General features: G+C 36.0%; 2 protein-coding genes across 2 annotated transcripts; one reads left to right on the top strand and one right to left on the bottom strand.

Annotated features, from left to right (window-relative positions):
• The first annotated feature begins 2,231 nt into the window (after window positions 1-2,231).
• On the top strand, window positions 2,232-3,154 carry LOC111412703. Its single transcript, XM_023043626.1, has 2 exons — window positions 2,232-2,914; window positions 3,016-3,154. Exons 1-2 carry the CDS (start codon window positions 2,232-2,234, stop codon window positions 3,152-3,154), a joined length of 822 nt encoding a protein of 273 aa, XP_022899394.1.
• A 3,430-nt stretch (window positions 3,155-6,584) lies between these two features.
• LOC111412702 lies at window positions 6,585-8,737 on the bottom strand. Its single transcript, XM_023043625.1, has 3 exons — window positions 7,935-8,737; window positions 6,934-7,473; window positions 6,585-6,680 (listed from the first exon to the last, which is right to left on the bottom strand). Exons 1-3 carry the CDS (start codon window positions 8,715-8,717, stop codon window positions 6,585-6,587), a joined length of 1,419 nt encoding a protein of 472 aa, XP_022899393.1. The 5' UTR covers window positions 8,718-8,737.
• Between the last annotated feature and the right edge of the window lie 6,185 nt (window positions 8,738-14,922).

Genomic DNA, 14,922 nt, shown 5'->3' with positions numbered 1-14,922 from the left:
CGATACATTGGACCATATGAGATTACTGAGCGGATTGGTCCAGTTGCATATCGATTAGATTTGCCAACTGAATTATCTCGGATTCATGATGTTTTTCATATCTCCATGCTTGGCAAGTACATTGCAGATCCTTCTCATGTTCTAGAGTTTCATCCATTTCACTTGAAGGAGAATTTCACTTATACAGAAGAGCCTGTGAGAATTCTAAACAGAAAGGTTCAAATTCAGGGAAACAAGATAATTTCATTTGTTAAGGTACTTTGGTAGAATCAGACAGTAGAAGAGGCTACATGGGAGCATGAGGATCAGATGCGTGTTCAATATCCTCATCTATTCGTTACCTAATCAGATGCCAGTTGAATTTCGAGGACAAATTCTTTTAAGGAGGTAAGATTATTACAACTCAAATTTCATAATCAAAAATTCAAATGTTGACTAGTCAGAGTCAAAGTCAATTAAGAACTTAAATAAAATAAATGATTTTATTGGGACTTGAATTGACTAAAATCTTTTATTGGGGTTTATTTTACAATTGACAATATATGAGGGTAAAATTTGATACAATTTGAAGTTGAAAATTTACTTATACATTTTTGGGAAGTTTAGGATTTAAATGTTAACTCATATTAGAGAAGAGTGACTTTTCTTGCAAATTGGAGTTAATGGGATTTAAATGCTTTTGACCCATTTCTTTTTTCTCTAAAATCACACACACACAAGAAGCAAGAAAAATAATCGGCAGAGGAGAAGAAAAAATCGGCAGAAAGAAAAGGAGAAAGAAAAAAGGGAAGAAAAAGAAGGAGAAAAAGGAAAATGGAAGAAGAAGAAGAAAGGAAAGAGATAGTTCGAGGTCTATTTCCATTTTTGCTTTCTCTTTATTTTCTTCAAGAGGTAGATAAATTTTATGTTAAAATTCTAGGGTTTTATTTTGGCTCGAAATTTTCATATTTTTGAGATGAATACTACTTGGAGATCAAGTTATTGATTCTTGAATTTCTATTTACACTAAGGTAAGAAGATATCAATTTTATTTTTTTTGGGCAAACCCTAGTTTTTAAATTTGATGATTAAGCATGGATTATTTGTGAAAATGATTACATTAATGGAATTATTCACTTGTGTTGATATCCGAACTCCGACCTAATATAAACAGATCGCTAACCCTACCTCAGTTAAATGTAAGTTCGGCCCATACTCTCAGGTTTGACAACCCTGCCGTTATCTCAGAAAAATATCATGATTATCCCTTGTCACATCACCCTATCAATCAGATACACTTGCCACAAGTGACATCATCGCCGTCCGAAACAACCAATTCTAAGTCCTCAAACTCCAGCCCCTTGCAGGTCATCATTACCTAGGTAACACATTGATACATGACCACCGGCCTCATCGACCAATCACAGGAGAATTCAGCGACTCGAGTTTCAAGCTCGGGACTGTTGCTGATTTGACTTATTTAATGTAATTTCGGCTGAAACTATGTATAAATAGTTGGATAGGACTCTTGTAAAAGGCAAGTGATTTCACACAATAACTCAAGGCATAATTACACTCTCTAAACATACTTTGTGGTCTTTTTTCAACAATAAATTGCCCTTTAATCTTAAAGTTGGCTTAAGATTAGTCTTGCTAATTTTGACGTCCACAGTCTGGCACTAGAAGGAGGGCCCTAATTGTGAAAAATAGTCTCATTCTCTGCACAAAATCTAAGAGTCATGAGTCGTAGTTCAAGTTCGAAAAATCAATCTCACACCCACCCTCACGAAACGAACACACCACCAAGTTCTCCACGACGGCAGAACCCTCAAATAACCATCATGAGAGAAGCCCTGGAAAAATTGACGAACGTAGTGGGACGGTTGGAAAGGAGTCAAGCCCACTCGTCCCCACCAAATATCGAGGTGGAATCCCCCGTAAGGACATAGGCAAGGCGTCCCCCCACCAGGAGGACTCTTCACTTTTCAAGGAGAGTATCCTCCAGAAGCTGAACTGACGAGGTCAGAAATAAGGAACCTGAGGCGAGGAGGACTGCAAGCATGTTCGACAGATTGGGACCCAGCAATCACTGACTCCTATACAAGGACAAGCTGACCTGAAACATCTGTTGGAATAAGCAGATGCCGAACTAAGTGCACTTAAAAACGCATCGCCGACCTGGAGGCTAAAAACAAAGGTGGCACTGAAGATTACCAAACCAAACGACATTCCCCTTCACTGAGGATGTCCGTATGGAACCACTGCATGAAAAATTGAAAATTCCCCAGATCGCCGCATACGAAGGAGATGGTGATCCCCTCAGCCACCATGACAAATACACCTCGTGGATGGAACTACAGGAGGCAAGCAATGCAATCATGTGCCGGGCATTCCCCTTGACTCTAGGAGACAAAGCTCAAAGATGGTTTAGGAGACTGCATGAGCGGTTGGTAAAGAATTGGAATGATCTGGCCACGGTGTTCTTGGCCCAGTTCATGGGCTTCAAAGCCGAAACCACGCAAAAGGAACGACTAGTGAGCATCAACCAGGGAAGAAGTGAATCCCTCAAAAGCTATATGACTAGGTTCAACAAGCAATCCATGGAAGTGGAAAAAATATCTGACGATGCGGCACTCATGGCCGTACTAGCAGGATTGAGGCCCAGAACAAGATTCTGGTGGTCAGTACACAAGGACGGTCCAATGACTTATCATAAGTTCCTTAACCGAGCTGAGAAATACATAAGTACTGAAGAAGCGACCTCTGATCAAGAGGAGGAGACCTCCGAACCCGACCTCAACAACACAGTAAAGGAGAAAAAACCAAGCGCAGCCCCCAGCCCGAAAAAAAGAAGGACGGGAGAGAAAGAAAATGTCCTAGGGCTCAGCCATACAAATTTCGAGAGTACCACCCACTCAAAGTCTCCTTGGAAGAGGTATTCATGCAAGCCAATGCGAAAGAGGCATTTCGTAGACCTATGATCCTAAAGGATAGACAGGTAGGACAACATCAGGGACGATACTGCTGATATCACAGGATTGCGGGCCATGATACTGATAACTGTCGGGACTTAAAAGAGGAAGTTGAGTCCCTAATTCGAAGAGGTCGGTTACAGAAGTTTGTTGCCAAGCCAAAAGAAGCAGATCCACCTACGACACAGCAGCCGCTGCTATAGGGGCCTCCCACGCGAATCCAGCAGGCAGTCCCCAACCGTAATCCACCCTCACATGCTGAAATCAAGATGATGGTGGGAGGAAATCAGTATGTTGAGGAATCCAGAAGGGCAAGACGAAGACAAGCCCGAAGTGCATGCTAGTTAGCTGCAAGCAAAGAATGAAGAATTGCTTATACTTAGGAAAAATAATACCTGGACTTTACTCTCAAGATAGTCGACTATACATGTAATAGGAAGCAAATGGGTTTATAAATCAAAAATCAAATCAGATGGTTCTTTAGAAAGGTTAAAAGCGCGTTTGGTAGCTAAAGGCTACAATCAAATTAATGGTGTTGACTATCATGAAACATTTTCACCATTGGTTAAATAAGGAACCAATCGTATTGTACTTTATCTTGCTCTTGTTAAGACTTGGAATATTTGGCAGCTTGACGTGAAAAATGCTTTTTTGAATGGTAACTTATTTGAAACTGTTTTCATGGCTCAACCACCAGGCTTTTGCATGATAAATTCCCTACACACATTTGCAAACTCAATAAAGCTCTCTGTGGACCCAAACAAGCCCCTCGGGCTTGGTTTTCCGATTCAGTACATATATTAAACTTATGGTTTTTCTTGTAGCAAAGCTGATCCTTCTTTGTTTATTTACCACAAGGGTCATGACATCTTTGTCTTACTTCTTTATGTAGATGATATGATCTTAACCGAATCAAATATGCCTTTGATTAATCAATTTATCAAAGTTTTACATCGAGAGTTCAAGATGAAAGATCTTGGATATCTTTATTACTTCTTGGGTATACAGGTAAAAAGAAACAAGCACGGTTTATTGTTATCTCAAGAAAACTATGCGATGAAAATTTTACAACGAGCTGATATGGCTGGTTGCAAGTCTATTCAAACCCTATGCCTTCCAAAAAAATTGTTGTAGTAGATGACACTCCTTTCTCAAATCCCACCAAATTCTGAAGCCTAGTAGGTGCCTTGCAATACTTAACTTTCACTCGTCCTGACATTTCCTACAGCGTAAGCTATACCTCTCAATTTATGCATTGTCCTACTAATACTCACTTTTAGATGATCAAGAGAATCCTGCAGTATATTTAAGGTAGTTTATTGCTTGGTTTGCAAATTCGGTCCAAATCCATGCTATGGTTGTTTGCCTCCACAGATGTTGATTAGGCTATTTGCTTGATCACCAGGCGTTCCATATCCGGTTATTGTACCTTCTTAGGTAGCAATATCATATCTTGGTCAGCCAAAAGCAACCTACTGTCTCTCGATCAACTGCGGAGGCTAAAAGGTCAACCTTGTTAAGAGGAGAGTCCAAGATCTTATAAGTTGGTTTATATTTTCATTTTTATTTAACGTGAAATTATGTCCCTTAACATGCCCTCGCAAAATGGTTGCTCGTTTGAGCAAACCAATCTTGAAATTCGTACGCTCATTTATTGAGTTTTAATCGGATTGAATTGCTCGTTGGAGCTTAATGGGCTCTAATACCATGTTAAGATTCGGGCTCCTTGAAGCAGTCTGCACATGCTTTGTTGGAAATGACACATTAAAACTATTGCCTGGCTGTTGTCCAGTTAAAGCGGATTGTTACATCATGGCTTTATTCTCCATGCAGTGCATAAGAGATGAGTCAGAAACCGCTTCATACGATCTTGAAACATATGCATTTTCTAAATGTTTTCGCTTCGTTGGGACAAATCTTGATGACTTGCTATCTTCGAATACCACTGTGATATCATATTTGCTTGTTTCTCCTTCATCTTCTTCAAATGCATTAGATTGAGATTCAAAGTCTGCTACAGCATCACATGCAGATGTTTCAACTTCCTCTTGCATGCTATTGCCAGTTTTCTCGCATTGAAGCACATGAGATTCAATTAATCTTCTGTAGACCCCAATGGGGACTGTATAGAAGAGATTTTCTTTTGTCAAATGATCCTTCCATGACATCTCTAAGAATCCCGTATTGGATATTCTATCTGGAGTCACTGAGAATCTCAGCTTCGCTGTGAATGACATGTGACTTGTTATATTTTAGAAATCTCCCTATATACAGTTGAATGCCAAGTGCAACGTCCTTTTCGGGACGGATTTCAAGATTGTTCTGCTCCAACGAGCCACCATCTTGCGAGAGCATGTTAAGGAATAAAATCTCACATCGATTAAAGATGAAAACATAAATCAACTTATAAAGGATTGGATTACTCCTCTTAAAAATATTTACCTTTTAAAATGGAACCTCAAGTCTTAACATGGTATTTGCAATTACCCATCTTCGATTCATTCTCTATCTGTCTATATAATAGATCAAATTATAGTATTTTTAGATAATCTAAATTATGTTTAATGTACTAGAATAGATAAAAATACCTTTTGAAAATTTTGAAGCCACCATATATATTTTGATATTAAAGTATGCAATGTATTTGTTGTACTTTTGATAATTTTTGAGATATTGATTATTTTTCATTAGTTCTATAATATGTAGAATATCCATATATATGAAACATAAAATGCACGGAAAGAAACATAAGCATTTTTTTAATCTCTTTTCATCATTATCAATTTATAAATTACACGCCTCATTTGAAAACTTCTAGAGCTAGAGATATCTTACGTGGTCCAGTTTTATTTAGTTTGTTTCCAGGTAAACGAATTTGTATGGAAAAAAATTGATGCTAATTTAATTGAGTTGGTCCAGTTATTGTATTGTCTAATATCGGAAAAATATTTACCTGTTTTGTTGATTATTTATAGCTAAGATAATGTGTGTGGATCTCTAAATTATTGAGAAAAAATCTAGAAAAAAAAATTTAATTAAAAGAAAAATAATTATAAGGAAATCAACGGAATATATTATCTATACTCAATCTTGATTTAATATTTTTAAAAAATAAAAATTAGAATACTTTAACATCGGGATGTTAATTTCATGTAATTTAGCACTCAAAAAAATCATTACAATATCAAGAGATAGATGTTCAAATATGAATTGATTCATGAATAAAAATGAATAATTGGAAGGAATGAGAAATTCTCAAAATTATTCCTAAAAGCTAGGAAATAATGAAGCATTGTCTTATTTTAAAGAATATCCAGCACTGCAACTATAACCCTTAAGAATGTTAAAACTCAACTTTAAATAAAATAGAAGAGACTGTCCCCTGTTGCAAGAGACTGGGTTTATTGAGTTAAGAACACACAATATACACATGTACAGTAAATCATTTGTATAGAAAAATCTGATTTCTCGATCCCAGAAGCTGTCGAAGGATAAACTCAAAACAAAGTAAACGTGTGGTGTTGACCCTCAATTTGTTGCATAATGAATTTATTAAAACTCGTCCTTGTAATTCACAATATTTTTATTTTTTAATGAAACATATAAGAATGTATCTCAAAACTATTATAATACCTAAGCAATGATCTCATCCGTCATGCACTCTCTAAATTTAATATCAACTTTGGTTTCATCTATTCCAACAGTGTCACAGCATTCACTTCGACCAATCTGAGGAAGAAAAATAATAATTAGAAAACAGGATATTTGAAACTATATATATGTCATATATCGAAAGTGAGAGTAGCCATCCTAATGTCCATTTTTTCCAGTATTGACGAGAGTACGTAGGAAACATGAATAATCGTGACTAATTTTATTGGAAATAAGGCTTAAATATGTTTTCTATATGAAGTAAAAAATGAGACAAAATCTTTGGAAAAAATAAAAAACATACATATCTAGTTGAGATTTAGAAACTTACATCACTGTGCTTTGCTGCTGGTGAGAAGACATTAATTTTTGAAATAGATTCTGCAGAATGATTTCCTGTTGATGAACAAGCCAGCAGCCCACGTGGCCATGCTCTTGAAAAACTGGTAAAAATCTCATTTTTTGGGGTTTTTTCTATAGATTCAAAAAAGAAAAGATGTGGTGCTTCACAAGGATCATTAGAAGGTCTTCTTGTGTTGAACATATAATGTGGTGGCCTTGGACTCCTTCCCCATGTTTTAAAGGTTTCAATGGGGTATTGTAAATAACTTCGTGGCATAATTCTCTCGTATATATGTGCAGAATAGCCCCAAGAAATGGAAAAAGTCCAGTTACTTAGCCTGTTATGGCAGATGGTTTGTTGCATCATCCGAGACTGGTCTACCTCCGCCGCCTTCATGAGGTGGCGCGTGGACTCAGCACGATCCATGGATGGAAATATTGGTTCCACTATGTCGAAATGGTGAAGGGACATGAGTGGAAATTGTGGGTGTGATGATAAGAAACCGGATACATCTCCACGCAAATCCATCTGTGACATTAGATTAAATAATTATAAAGTATATAAACTCTAGTTTAAAAAGGAGTTGAACCTTAAATTTTGGTGATATCTGAGGAGCACATTTTTTGACATTGCTTATTTTCTCGATAACACCAACGGGTCATGATTTTTTCTATTAACTGGGACTCTTTCTTCCCCATCCAATCGGGATGGTCTACAGGATTCATAACTGTTCTTCTTACGACATGACACTTACCTAGCTAACGTTTAGATTCGGTTATATCGAAACTTTTTTGATTCGTCCAAACATTCTTCACTTATTTGACTCTTGCTGAGTAATTTTTGGATATCAGACGGACCTCCCCACATTAATATTTCTTAGCATTTTATTAGCGGAATGTTTAACAATATATTTGAATGGTTCTAACAAAGAAAATTTAACAGAGAAAATATTTTTAGAATCAAAAGGGACGAGACATGTTATAAGTTACCTGGTGAATTCCTTTTAGGGGAGACAAACTTACTCCAATATCAGCTATACATGACATTGCCGTTAGATCAGCAGCCTTGAGATGCGCATATCTCTTGAGACAATTTTCCATGTCTTTAGCCAGTGCTTTTGCCAGAGGGGCACTCAACATGAATCCACCTCCACCAAAACCTTGGCTGAATGAGTACCAGTAATTCGAAAAAATAAACTCAGACTGCCCACCTAGGTAATAATACTTTGTATGATCTAACTTTGCAAGAACACCAACAATATTATCAAGAAAAAATATCGAATCGTCATCTCCCATTATAAGCCATCTGAGATTTTCGTGATCCTCTCTAAAAGCCTCCTTTACTCCATGAGCAATCCGTTGTGCCGTGACATCGGTTTTATCAAGAAATTTTGTGAGATCATCTGATACTTTGTAAGGAGGAGAAGCACCAGACCAAGGGAGGAGTCCTGCTGTTGGCTCTTTATCAAGAAACAGAAATCCCCTTGTAGTGTTTGGTCTCCACCATGATTCTATGTATGTTTTCCTATGATGCCATGCTTTTTCAGAGCCCACGAGGCCGAAAACTAGGTGGCTAAGATTTGTCTTCGAATCATTAGAAATGGAATTTGATAATGATGTTTTCCAGAAGGGAGAAAAAAACTCTGAAGCTGGACAGTTGGGATATTGATTGAAAAGGGCAACGAAAACAAAATAAAGGACCATACAGAAGACGAGAAGGGTTTTGCATAAGCCACCCACTTCTAAGTTACAATTAGATGATCCCATTTTCATCTTCTTGAAATAGCAGAGGTGTATCAGATTGAAAGGATCAAATATAAATTAGAAGTTGATTTGGGTGTGGCTTTTATGGTCAAACTTTGCTTCATACAGTTTGCTAATTCATGTGATCATGTACCGTAGAGCACACGAAGGAAATTACATGCACACATAAGGAATTACTGTTGAATTACATAATCTGTAATTTTATACAAACTGTTTAAAAGAGCCAAAAACAGTTTATAGTTAAGCTCTTTAACTTGTAGGCATCATTAGCATTACATCAGACGCGTAGCGTATGAAATTTTTATACGTATATTGATTGTTGAGAATTAGAAATACAAATTCTATTTCATCGAGAGTAATCAATTCGCGAAAGGAAAAATAGACACAAACATAAACATGCTAGATATAGTGTGAAACTACGCCATTTTCCGTCTTTGCAATAGTTCATTATGAGGAAAAAAAATTACAAAAGAGAAATTGAACATTCTATCTTCTATAACCCCATCTCTCTTTTTGATGATTATACAAAACTTTAGCGACGACTTTCAATTAATAAGATCAATTAAGGAAAAATCGTAATTACAAGTGTGAGATTCCTAAATTAGCATTAGTGAAACAACTTAACATGGACGGCATAACAAGTATTCGATTCGCACACTAACTATGCATAACGACAATAATTAGACTTCACAATTGAAAAAACTTGAACTCAAGTCATTTCTCATTCTAATTTGTCTTGTCATATTTGAAAAATTAAAACAAAAATAAATGAATAAAACACCTTTCACTTTTATACTTCATTAACAAGAAAACCCCTCCTACATAACTTTCAAGTAACAAGCAAAAAAGAGTTCCATAGAATGCATGTAATTAGCAGTCTAATCCTAAACAACTTTACGTACTTAATACGTAAATTCAAAATTAAGATATTAAAACTTGATTATAAGTGAACTTAAAAAATAAATTAAAGTCAAATAGCAGAAGTATAAACGCAACAACGCATTGATAATGATTTATAGACCTTAATATCACAATTAATATATACGCGTAATGCACCTTTGCTTAGGGCATGCGCGTATCATTTGTCAAAACTCTTAGTTCCTATTTGGTGTAACTTTAAAAATTGATAAAAATTTAAATCAAAATCAATAATAATTTTAATTATGCATTTCACATAACCCACAATTTTAGTCAATTTTTAAACTATATATTTAATCAATTTTTATCTAGATCTACTAACTTCACCAAACAGGAGTTTAACCACATGCACTTTTCACTATATATATAACTATCTCCAATTAAGTGTTTTTTTTTTTTTAGATCAGCTTGATGATGTTTTTAAGTATTTGAATTTTATGGAATATGTAGATAATAATTGAATCGTATGATAAAAAGAGTGGATAATAAATCATGAATCCTACAAAATATAAGAATAAACAATATATTTGACATGCTTGAAAAAATAATAATAATAATTTAAGTTCGGAAAACACGTGCCTACACGCCTAAAAAAAATGGAGAAGCAGGATTTAAAGAGAGAGAGAGAGAGAGAGAGAAGGAAACTACCTGTAAAGACCAGTTGAGTTTGCAAGTGATTTGAGCAATTTTTTATCAGTTAATTTTAAAGATAAGTTATACCCGATTCTAAAAACACCGCTTGAGTTAGATCACGACTATTTTTTTAAACAAGAAATTATACAAAACCCTAGTATTAAAATCCTGAATTCTAAAATCATGAGGAACGTTCACTTTTCAAAAATTAGATTTTTTATTTCAATTAATATTTTTTTAAATACATTATTTTACTAAATATATATACTCCAATACACACAAATCCTAATTAATTCCCTTCCTCCCTCCCTCTCTGAAATATATATTTCTCCCACAACCCGTCTCTCTCATTTTCTCTACATTTCTCCCACAATAACCCAGTCGCCTCTCTCCATTCTCTCATTACACAGCCTATCGTCGCCCGCCATCTTGAGAATCGTCGGCAAATCACCCACCGTCTATCAATTTCATGATCGATTTGACAGCGACTAGTGCACGCAGAAGCAGTTTTTGCGAAGCAGACGTACAATCGGTGCGGACAAAGTGGTGTTTTGTGTGATGGTGGTGATGATATTTATGTAGTGGCGGTGTCGAATATGGTGATTGTGGTGATGGCGGTGGATTTGGCAGTGAGGTGCGATGGTGGTTTTGGTTGTTAAGAGTTGGTGGTAGCAGTCTCCATGTTTTAAGGGTGGCGATGGCAGTAGACGTTAGTGGTCGTGGCAGTGGGTGCGGTGGTAACGGTGAGATGTTGGTGGCCGTGGTTTGTCGAGGTGGATGTGTTGATTTTGTTTGAGATGGTGACGTTGCTGTTGAGTGATAGCGGTGATGATGGCGATGATACTATTGGAGGTAATAGTTATTTGGTGGTGGTCACAGATTAATTGGTTGATAGTGGCCATTAAGTTGGTTAATTTGTGATCAATAAACAATATGTAACCAATAAAAATGAAAAATTGTAACCAAGAAATAATGTGTGACTTAAAAAAAGTGATTATTTAATAAGTTGTGACTTATAATATTTATGATCTGTAACATATAAATAAATTGTGACGTATAAATTTTTTATCTATGATCGATGAATAAAATGTAACCTACTAAATTTTTGAATTGTGACTGTAAAATAATTTGTGACATAAAAAAAATTCTAATTTGTGAAAGAAAAATAATATGTGGCTAATTAAATTGTAAATATGTGACGAAATTGTATAGATATTTAACCTTAATATATTTAATTAATAAAATATATAATTAATTAATTAATTAAATTATAAATAAATTTTAATTAATATTTTATTTTTGAAATTGAAACTTTTATTCTTATTTTGAAATGAGCAATAGTTATCCTCTTATTTATGAAATTTTTCCTTTTCTAAATTCGAGGATCGAATATGCCCATGAATTCGTCCATATTGGAAGCCAAATTAGTCCAACCCATAATTTGTTTTCTTTTTTCTATACGCTTCTTTTGTACTTTAAGCGTCAAAGTACTTCAAAAAAATAGTGTGATTTGTCAAAAAAAATAGTGTGATTTTGTCCTTGTCGGTGAATTAGATTTCAAAGTAACATTAGACGGGATGCTTAGTTATCAATTCTTTGCCTATTAAAGGATTTGGAACAGAATTCTTTTTCGAGACTAACGGATTCATGATTCAAAAGTTTATTAAGACGAATGAATCCAATTTAAAGTTGGTAGACGTTTTTCGCACAGAGAGTAAAGTTTTGGGACCAATCAAGTTCTTTACTCCCTAAAGAACTGTTGTTATTGATACTTTTGTGAGTGAAAAACTGGATCTAAAACATTATTTGGGCTCACTTTAATCTTTTGGATGGGCCAAAGGACTAAGAGTCCAAGCCCACACATATACTTTTTGGTTAAATTTGACCTAGTCAAAGGAAGGAAATTCCACTTTGACTTTGAAAATCATGAATATTATCACATTGGCCTCTTGAATGTTAAAAGACAAGGATGCCCTTAAATGTATTATACAATTATAAAATAATGTATTGTTGAAAAGACTTTACTACCCTTTTAGTTAATAATTGAAAACCAAATACTTCCCCACTTATAAAACTTCAAAACGAGCTTCCAAGACAGAAAAACTCTCATCTTTCATCTGCTTAAATCTCAACATCTCAAAAAAAGTTCAAACGCTGAAGTCGAAAATTTTTTTCGTATCAATTTTTTCAAATCGATAAGTATATTTACGCATGTTGAATTTCTTTTTCAGTAAATTAGTATACGTTTGAATAGAGAAAATTTATTTGGATATAGTAATAGTTAGTATTAATCTTACGTATAAAAAAAATTTAGACAGATCTATAATTTTTTTCTTTAGAACCGTAGAAGAAAAAATTAATGCGGAAAACAGAAAAGTAGTCGACTGTTTGGCTGTTAAACAACCAAACAGTCACTTGACTGTTGGCTGTGAAACAGCCAGACAGTCACGTGACTATCAGCTGTTTAACAATCGACAGTTTGGCTGTTTAACAGCCGACAGTCGGCTGTTAATAGTCGACTGTTTGTTGATAGCCGACTGTTGGCACTGATTTTTGTTGGCAATGCATTATTTTTTCTTATATTAATAAATGAAGTTGATTAAATCTATTTCCTTATGCAGATATGATAATCCCCGTATGTTATTTCAGTGATTTCGAATTGAATGAAAATAATCGGTGGGAATGGAGATGGACGAGTGACATACGTGGTTGTATTGCAATTCCCATAACAAAGAGTACACCATACTTAGAAATGTACCACGATTTGCAAAATAAGCTGAATGTCGATCAATCTCAATACAATATACAATTGAGATATCTATTCAACGGTTATGGGGATTCATCCATTCTGATGTCACCGGTATTCGTTACTAATGATGCTGAATTGAATTATCCATTAGAATTGAATAAAATGCATCGGACTCCGTCTGTTCTTGGTGTGACTTTAATTACGAAGAATGTTATCGAAGGTGAACGCGAAGATTCAGATAAGGCGGGTAACAATGATCGAGGTTTTGGGAGACAGTGGAGATAGTTTCTGAGATAGTTGCTTCTGATCGTGATGTCGTTGTTACATGTAGAATTTCGTCGACGGTTGAAGACAATGAGATTATAAACGAGTTTACAAATGAGAATTTGATTGATTTATCCCGACAGAGACATGAGTTGGTGGGAGATCACAGGTTGGAACAAGTGGACCGTCCTCCAATTCTTCCCGTGTGGCTCCCGATTATGAGGACTTGTATGTCGAGCAACTATTTGAAACCAAGAAAGATTTGCAGGAAGCTGTGCACTGGCTGGCATTAAAATATAATTTTGAGTTCAAGGTAAAGAAATCAAACAAGTCATTGTTGACAGTTGCCTGCATCGAAGGCAGCTGTAATTGGCGCTTGAGAGCAACTAAGATGGACACGAATGAGTGCTTCATAATTCACAAGTATTCACGGGAACATACTTGCGAAGTGGGAATTTTTCGAAACGATCACAGGCAAGCTCGAGCATGATTTATTGGTCGACAGATAATGCACAAGTATCAGGACCCTTTGACGATCTACAGACCTTCGGACATCATTAATGACGTCCGTCAAGAGTATGGAATGGTCATGAGCTACCAGAAAGCCTAGAAGGCCAAAGAATGTGCTTTGGAGGATTTAATGGGATCGGCTGAGGAGAGCTATGCTAAATTGGCCAGGTGTTGCCATAATATGGGGAGAACTAATTCCAGCACGACATTTTTTATTGAGACGGGGAGCGATAATTGTTTTAAGTATTTTTTCATGGCTCTCGGACAATGTATTCGGGGTTTTCAAAATACAATGCGACCCGTAATTCTAGTTGATGGTACAACTCTGAAAGCTAAATATCAAGACAAATTAATTATTGCTACATGTCAAGACGCCAACATCCAAATTTACCCTATTACATTCGGCATAGTCGACAGCGAGAATAATCTGTCCATGCATTGGTTCTTTTCGAACTGAGGAAAGTGATCGGGGAAGTCGAAAATCTTGCCTTTGTAACCGATTGGGGACAGTCTATAATAAACGGTATCGCTGAAATTTTTCCAGAGGCACATCACGGGTATTGCATGTACCATATACAAGGTAATTTGAAAACTAGATATCAGGGCAAAGGCATCGTTTCATTGTTCAAGAGAGCAACCGAAGCTTATAGTGCTGAAGAGTGTAATAAATTCATATTTGAGATAGGAAGTAAATCATTACCGACGTTGGAGTATCTGACGAACATGGGGATCGAACATTGGGCGCGATCATACTTTCCAGGACGTCGATACAACATGATGACGTCGAATAATGCGGAGTCTCTCAATGCATTGTTTAAGAAGGATCGAGAGTTACCAATTCTCGCAATGATTGAGAACATTTGTAACAAGCTGCAACAGTGGTTTCATCACCGACGTGTGGCATCACAGAGTTGCATTAGCGTGCTGGCCCCAGTTCAAGAGGAGAAACTCTTTAAGGCGGCAGAGGTTGCGAGGAAATTGAACGTGAAAGCACTAGATGAGTTCCGCTTCTTCGTGCAATGTGCACGTAATACGGCATATATGGTGGACTTGATTGATAACACATGCACTTGTACGAGATTTCAGTTGGAGAGTTTTCCATGTGAGCATGCAGTTGCAGTGACCATGTATCGAGGCTTT

Source organism: Olea europaea, chromosome 16 (genome assembly GCF_002742605.1).
Source record: "Olea europaea var. sylvestris chromosome 16, O_europaea_v1, whole genome shotgun sequence".
Taxonomy (NCBI): Eukaryota; Viridiplantae; Streptophyta; class Magnoliopsida; order Lamiales; family Oleaceae; genus Olea; species Olea europaea.
The sequence above is the reverse complement of the archived record's forward strand: the minus strand, read 5'-3'. Positions and strand labels throughout refer to the sequence as shown.